Source organism: Glycine soja, chromosome 13 (assembly GCF_004193775.1).
Source record: "Glycine soja cultivar W05 chromosome 13, ASM419377v2, whole genome shotgun sequence".
NCBI classification, from domain to species: domain Eukaryota; kingdom Viridiplantae; phylum Streptophyta; class Magnoliopsida; order Fabales; family Fabaceae; genus Glycine; species Glycine soja.
Window position 1 is genome coordinate 24580269 of NC_041014.1, and position 8646 is coordinate 24588914.

At 32.3% G+C, this 8646-nt stretch overlaps 1 protein-coding gene across 2 annotated transcripts; it reads left to right on the plus strand.

The window, feature by feature from the left end:
• The first annotated feature begins 1217 nt into the window (after nt 1-1217).
• LOC114382716 lies at nt 1218-6453 on the plus strand. 2 transcript variants are annotated; one of them, XM_028342296.1, is made up of 5 exons: nt 1218-1582; nt 2460-2548; nt 2746-4605; nt 5083-5272; nt 5665-6453. In XM_028342296.1, exons 1-5 carry the CDS (start codon nt 1507-1509, stop codon nt 6276-6278), a joined length of 2829 nt encoding a protein of 942 aa, XP_028198097.1. In that variant the 5' UTR covers nt 1218-1506; the 3' UTR covers nt 6279-6453. The 2 variants fall into 2 exon arrangements, with proteins under 2 accessions (XP_028198097.1, XP_028198099.1); XM_028342298.1 differs by lacking the exon at nt 1218-1582 and adding an exon at nt 1930-2359.
• Nucleotides 6454-8646: the final 2193 nt, after the last annotated feature.

An 8646-nucleotide genomic window follows, 5' to 3' on the forward strand; every position in this document is an offset into this window, starting at 1 on the left:
TTTCAAAATATGAATTATTATATTAATATTTTCTTAAAATTTAAATTAAAAACTCGTGTTAAGTAACATCTTTTTTTTAAGCCGTGTTACTAAATATATTTTTGTAATTTTGAATATAAATTGCATCTTATTTGTCAAATTTCCCGCCTTTGTATGCCGTTGTGGTCAATTGATTATAGATTTGAAATAATATAAAACATTTTAAATAAAAAAATAAATGTGTATTAGTTAATGTATTTATTAATCACGCCATTAAATATCCTATTTATTATTTAGTATTTATTTTTAAATTTATTAAATATAATATATTTATTGATTAAATGTAATATACTTATTAAATGCACTAATTTTCATATAAAATTATATCTCTTCAAAAATATATATGTTAGAAAAATAAGATATCGATTAGATGATGAAAATATGATTGAAACATGAAATCTCTTCAAAGGCGGTAAATCAATTTATTTATTAAAAATAAACTATTGGCAAAGTTATTTTACATGTACAACATAATAACAAAACCAAAGTAATCATCAATGCCATCAATATATTGTATTTTTAAAATATAATATATTTATGAGATTTAATTAATGTAATATAAGTTTAATAGATGTTTGGACTATTCATATGAATATTTGTGTTAAAATATATTAAATAAAAGTATTTGATTAAAAAATTCAATACCTAATTCCGTATTTAATACACAATTTTATTTTCATTATTTTGTCATTGATTTAAAATTTAACTTCATAAACATATTAGAAGCTTTTACGTCAATTAGAGGACCACGTAGAATCTCATCAAACACTTAATACTTAATTAATAATTACAAGAATAGGCTGCATTTTTCACTAAAGATTATTTTATAAAATCTTGGTTAAATTAATTTTAAAATGATGTAATTTCTGTTTGAATGTTTTAGTTATAAAATTAAGTTTGAAGTAATATTTTATACACAATTTTTAATCCAAAAGTTTCTTTAATTAAAATTAAAATTAAATTTTTTTTCTAACATAAAATCAAATATAATAAATTCAGAATAAATTTAAACAAGGAAGAATTATAAGGAGACGAAGGTGGTATCCAATGTCCGTGACACGTGCGAGGAAGGTGGACTCAACTGAACTCTCACACGCATCACGCCACCCCCACTTGCCCGCGCAGAGTGTGTGTAACTGCATTTCGCTATTTGAATGTTCAAAAACATAAAGCACACTTTCTCTCTCTTTCTCTCACTTCCTTCAGTTCAACTCCATTAATGCTCACCCCTTTCGTTCTCTCTCTCAATTTAATATTTTTCCTCTCTTTTTTCTCTTTTTTATTTACCCATCCCCACAACCGCAACACTCACTTTCTATTCCATCTCCATCTCTAGCTGCTAAATACTGAATCTCTTTCACTTCAGGGATCTCCATTCCCCCCTTTTCACTACCTTTTTCAACTTAGGGTTTCGGTTTGTTGCCTCCTCGATCCTCATTTCTTCTTCGTCGTTGTTCATGAATCGTGATGGACAAATCCCGCCACAGCAAGTCCAACGCAGCACCCTCCTCCACCCACCAACCTCAACCACCTCTTCCTCAAGGTCACTCTACTCTCTCTTTCCTTTTTTCTTTTTTCTTTTTTAAGCTGCTTCCTTCACTTGGAGAATTTCCGCATTTGAAACTTCAACTTCTACTTCATTTCTTACTTTTTTTTCTCAGACAAATGTACAATCTTTTTTTTTTAAAGAAAATATTTTTGTTAATTTGAGTCTTAGTTTGTGTAATTTTTTATTATTTCTCTACGTTTTTTTTATCTGTATGATTTTTGGCTTTTACTGATGGATACCAGTTTTTGTATTTATTAATTTTTAAATTTGAGTTGTCAAAATTAAATATTTATTTTTTACTACTTTTCAGTAAGGATCGGTCTTTCACTGAGACAATGGTTTTTAACTTATTAGTCCACTAGAGATAAATTTTCAATAGTTTGAAACTGGAGGAATCTCTGCAAAAAAAAAAAAACAACTAAGTCGTTTTCTCTCACCAGTTTAGTCTGCGGCATGGTAAAAATAATGATTATAAGGACCGGAATTTATGCTACTTTCTTTTTAATTTTAACCTGCGGTGTAGTCGGTATGATTTCGTTCGTTATCATAATGATTTTATTCGGTTATGTATGATGTTTTGTGATCACACATTACGGTGGGTTTTCAAAAAATGAGTTTTTTATTCCCCCCTTTTGCTTCTTTTATTTGCTTCATGCTTCAAGTGGAGCATGATGGGGTTCTATTCTTTCAATCGTTTCTTTCGTTTGTAATAAGCAGTTCATGTTTCTACAACAATTTCCTGGTTGCTTCATTGCCTTGACTTTGATTCTAGTAATTCCAATTTTTTTTTCTCGGCATGATTTATTTGTTTTCTCGTATATGCTCCTGAACCTTAATTTGATGCTAATGTTGTCCTACAACTCGTTTCCAGGGAACAAAGAGGTTCATAGACAGCGACAACCTCTGAATCTATCTCCTGATCCTGGTTCATCCAGTGGTGGGGTTGCATACAAGGATTCAGTAAGTTAGTTTTTCCTTTTCTGTTTGTTTTTTCTTTCTACAATTGGTCATGATCTAGGTTATATAGCATTTATGAATGAAGAGACTTTCTTAATACGGTGGAGGGGTTGCCTATTATTCTTCTCTATACATGGTTATTTGTAAAAAAAGGAATAAGAAACACTGACATTTATGATCATATCTGCTGAATTTTGCAGTTCTCATCTAAATTCGGGTGGAGATCTTCCAAACAGCTGTTTGGAACTCCGATTAAGAAGTTATTAGCTGAAGAGATGTCACCGAAAGCTGAATCCAAAAGAAGATCACCTGGTGTTATTGCCAGATTGATGGGGCTTGATGGGCTGCCGTTCCAGCAGCCTACTAATAAGCAGCATAAGGCTTTGTCAGAAAACCAACAGAAGACAGCACAATTAGAGAGAACACGCGGCAAAGGAGTGCCATATGATGGTCAATCGTCTAGGAGAAGCTCAAAGGATCACCAAGAATTTAAGGATGTATTTGAGGTCTCAGAGATTCCAAAGGTAGAGAGCCATAGGTATCCATCACAGGGGTGTGCAGACTTGATGACCACTGATGCCGAAATCTCATTCATTGAACAGAAGTTCATGGATGCCAAACGACTTGCAACTCATCAAGACTTACAGTCTTCAAAGGATTTCTGTGACACACTTGAGGTTTTGGACTCTAACAAGGATCTTCTGCTAAAATACTTTAAGCGTCCAGATTCTTTGTTTAAAAAGCATCTAAATGATCTTCAAGCTGCTCCTGTCCAATCACATTATGGTTATGTAAAACCTATGGATATTGAGAAGTATGAACATGACTTCAATTTGAGGTCAGATTGGGAGAAAACACGGTCAAACTACAATAGATCATCTCATGAGAAGCATCATGATGGTTATCCGTGTCATTTTGACAAAAGACATGTGATGCATAGTTCACCAAAATCATCAAAGCTTCAATTTAAGGCTAAATATGAACAAAAGGCAGTCACCTCACAGATTGTCCTTCTGAAACCTAATCTTGGAAAAGTGCAGAATGGTACCAGAATTGTGTCATCACCTTGTTCTTCACATAATTTTCTGGCAGGGTGTGAAAATGACACTGAACTGTGCCAAGCGACAAATTTGCCTGAAAGTGCCAGGTCTTGGAGGCAAGATTCTTTTGAATCTAGAGAAATTGCAAAGGAAGTCACTAGGCAAATGAAAATTAGTCTTAACAATGGAAGCATGAAGCTTTCCACCTCTAGAATTAGAGGTTATGCTGGGGATGATAGTTCGTGTAGTGTTTCTGGGAATGAATCTCCTGAGGAGTCTGAGGAAACAACTGCAACTTTGGGGAATTCGATTGACTTAAACAACCGCAGCAGGCGATCATCCCGTTCTAGTGAATCTTCTGTCAGTAGAGAGGCAAAGAAGAGACTATCAGAGAGGTGGAAAATGACACACAAGTCTCAAGAGCTGCAAGGCATCAGCAGGAGCAGTACGCTGGCTGAAATGCTTGCCATCCCTGACATGAAATTGAAGGCTTCTAATTCGGACAGCATGGCTAGTGGGGAAGGTTTCCATGATAAATGTACTCCCAATAGTCAACCTGCTAAGTGGGTTGAACCATTGGGTATCAGCAGCAGGGATGGTTGGAAGGACGGATGCATTGGTAGTTTGTCGCGGTCAAAATCCCTTCCGTCTTCATCTACTGCCTTTGGAAGTCCTAGAAGATTCTTGCGCACTGAAGCACTTCTTGATGAGCGATTTATGGTGCCAAAGGATGCTCACAGACGTGAGAGGAGAAGATCTGGTCACAAGAAGTCTAGGTCTTTGCATTCATCAATTCAGAATAAGATGAAAATCAGTCTCAAAGATTCACCCAAGCTTGAGGTTCTAGCTAGTGAATCTTCATCTGAGATTGTAAGACATGCAGTTGCTGATGTTGATAACGATGTGACAAATGGAAGTAAAGTTTGGTCTGAACCTTCTACTAAGGTGCTTCCTGAATCATCTTCTCACCTTTTGATAAAAGACAACAGTAGTGCAGACCTAGACAATTCAAAACAGCAGGTAAAGTTTCTAACATTTTCTATTGTTATACTGATAATGCTGTGGCCACCTTTCTTAAGTTTACTGAACAATTTACTCACAGTATCCATTAGATCAATGATTTGTTTCTTGATGTTAATCTTATATCACATGAAGCCAATTAACCATTTTATTCACTTGTCATGGCATTCCTTTTTCTTTTTTTTATCTCTTTTGTCTGCTTCAGCCTTACTTGGCTTCCTATTCTTAGTTCTTTCACCAGTTGACGTCATACGAATGTTTTAGAAAATGGAAATTGTTAATACAGAACTGAGTTCATTTTGCTGCTATTAATATTAATATTTTACAGAACTGTTTAAATGCAGTAGTAGATGCATTCCTAAAGAGGATAGTTCTATTTTCTCATAATCTAATATGCTGGCCTGTAATTAATGAATTGCATAAAAGTTTCCAAGCTTCATTGTGTGTTTTCTTACTTGATATGTTGTAATGTTTCAGGATCTATCAGCTTGTTCATCTTGTGGAAGTTCAGTCCTCCCTGAACCTCTCGTTCCTGTTCCTGGACTTGAAGCTTCTTGCTGTAAAGATGCTGATCAGCCCAGTCCTGTCTCAGTCCTGGAGCCTTCGTTTACAGATGATGCGTCATCTTGTTCTGATAATTTTGAAAGTCTGAATAATGACCTACAAGGTAACTGAACATAGCATTTATTTTAATTATTTTGCAATGTCAATGTTGTTTAATCTGCATCCTATGTCTGGATCCATATTTGTTTTCCTTTAGTTACTCAATCTTTTATTTCCTTCATTTTGAAATTCTCAGTGCTGAGCTACTGGGTATCTGAGACTGACATTTATTTTGATTATCCTGCTATGTTAATGTTGTGTGTAGTTCCTTTATTAGTCAGTCCTTTGAATCAGACTGTTTTGAAACTTACTGCTTACATAAATTATCTTATTGAAGCTTAACTGATGAAATGATGTTTTAAGGGCCGATCAGTTTTCTCCTGATCATTTGAGTTTGTCTGAGACTCCTGCCATTTTCCCGTTTCTTTGTTCTAACGAACCTTCTATTGTTGATAGGGCTGCGAATGCAACTCCAGTTGCTGAAGTTGGAATCTGATGAATATGTGGAGGGGCCCATGATAGTAAGTGATGAAGATGGTGGGGAAGGATCTACTGGAATGTTAGAGGACAAAGGATTGCGTAGGACTGAAGATAGCTGGGAGTGTTCCTACATTATTGATGTCTTGTCTGAATCTGGCATTGATGGAGCTCAGCCAGATACAATTTCGGAACTTTGGCATTCCCTAGAATGCCCTGTGAGTCTATCTGTTTTTGATGAGCTTGAAAAGAGGTATGGTGATTGGACTACTTGCTCAAGGTCTCAAAGGAGATTGCTTTTTGACCGTATTAATTTGGGAATTGTCAAGATCAATGAGCAATGCACTCATGCACTACCATGGGTGGGTCCAGTGACCAAAAATGTTATTGGTTCTAATTTGATCGAGAATGGGTTCCGAGATGGCCTTCTGAGGATGTTAGTGAGCGACGGAAAAGTGAAGGATGATGCTCTGGGGAAGGTGCTAGTTATGGAATCAGAGTGGTTGGACTTGAGAGATGACATTGATGTCATAGGCAGGGAAGTTGAGAGATTGTTGTTAGATGATTTAGTGGCAGAGATAATCGGTGCTTAGAAATTTTGTACCCGAGATCATATTAGCTCTTTAGATAGTTTTTTTTCCAGTTTTTTTTTGTTCCTTTCTTTCTTTTCTTTTTTCTTCGGTGAAATTAGATAGTTTCCCAGTTATGTAAATCGAATAGGACAATGTCATCAAAAGATGAATAAAGAGGTCATAATCTTTCGGGCAATTTTTTTTTTCTACTCAGCGATTTAGTTAAGATAAAATTTCACTTGATTTCTTTATTGTTTTTCCCCCATATTTTTACCTATTAAAATTTTAGTTTATATACAGTATATCAACCCCTGCAGGGTCGGCTTAATGGTGGAACTAGAGAAGTATACATGAGGTCATGAATCGAATTCAGTGTTGCTATTGTAAAAAAACATATATATATATCGTATATCATTACATTGTATATCTTTTACTTTACCATAAGTTAATGTTATATAGATTAAGAAACATTCAAGTAATGTCAAGAAAGGGATATCAAGAATACTTCATTAAATTATAGGTAGTATGAAATTAATTTGTACCAATCTATTTTTTCTCATAGTTTAAATATCATTTAGTCCATTATGTTTTAGTGTTATTTTATTTGGGTATATTAAGTTTTAAAAATTTTATTTTTGATTCTTTATCTTTTTAAAAGTTTTATTTTGATTCTTTATGTTTTCAAAAGTTTTATTTTGATTATTTCTTTTAATTTTTATTAGCAAACATTAGTGTAACATTAACTTTAAATTTTGAAATAATTAATTTAAAATAATGATAGTTAAAAACCGTAATTATCTTTTTAAATTGTCAATCATCTATTTTTCTAACTTTTGTCATCTTTTTCTACAAATTTCATAACTATCATAATATAAACAATGAAGTACAGTCCCCACATTGTGAACATTGGGTCCCACGTTAATGAAGTTTCATATTTGACTTTATGTGGTAATTTTGGATCTTGCTTTGATGTTTAGCGATATTATTTTTAATTAATTTTTTAAAATTAATAGAACACTAACATTATTAATAGAATACTAACGTTTGCTAACGGAAATAAAAAAAAAGATCAAAATAAAATTTTTAAAAACATAAAGAATCAAAATGAAAATTTCAAAAAATATAAAGGAACAAAATGAAATTTTTAAAACTTAATATATCAAAATAAAATATTTTAAAATATAAAGGATCAAAATTAAGCTTTTAAAATTTAATATATTAAAGTGAAAAAATACTAAAACATGATATATAAAAAATGACATCTATCCTTTCTCATAAGACACATCCTGACTCTTTTTCATTATCTAATTGTTCTTTAAATTTCAACTTATTCGATTTTTGCTTCTTTTAAGTTTTGCATTTAGTTTTCAAGTTACTTTACCTTTATTAAATCAATTTCCTTTTTGTCTTTGCAATTCATTTAAAATTTTAGTTCATCTCCTTTTAAAGAGCTTTCTAAATTTAAATGCTTTATTTGTCATGTTTTAACTTTGTAAATTATAAATAATTTTGTCAATTGTTTTCATTCATTTGATTAAATTGACCTAAAATTTGATTTATATCACGACAAAACGAATACAAGTCAGAAATGAGATAACTTAGAATTTCATGCATGTTATCTTAACCTCTCCCACTAGGATGGTCCTATTAATTAGGTTTGTTTTGCTTGCAAGTATTTATATTTGTTTAAGTTTACAAAGTGTTTTATTGATTAAATTTGATTGTTTGATAACCAAATCAAAATTGAAGTTACTCATTCTTGTTTGTAAATTAAGATCTTACTTGAATTAAACATTGATGCTTTACTAGAATCCTTAAGAGGATTTTATTCTAAGTCCCCATACTATTATTTAAAATCATAAAGTGAAGATCCTTAGCGTGATTACAATGACATTCAAGCATGTACTCCTTCTCATTCTATTTAACAAGAAGTACATTAGTGGGAATGAGATGTGCAAAAACTACTTCAATAAAAAAATCGAACCGACTTAATTTCGAACGGTTTTAACTAGTTTGGTTTTATATCCAAATAGTCAAATTGATTTAGAATTTGGTTCAAACTGAATTGATTTTGAAAAATTGATTCTGAACTGAACTAGTTTTTACTCAATTTTAAACTAGTTTTAAGAGCCGAACCAATTTCAAACTAGTTTTTGAATTATTTTTTTCAAATAAAAAAATTTAAATAAAAACCAGTTTGGTTAACGGAACTGATTTTGTAGAAATAATTCGGTTAACCGAATTGGATTTATAAAATAATATACTTATTTTTTCTTGAACTAGTTCAAAAAAAAAACCAGTTAAATTTAGATTCGGTTATAATTCGATTCAATCCAAACCAGTTTTTTTTTACACCCCTAGTGGGAATAATGAACAAGACGGGTGAAAT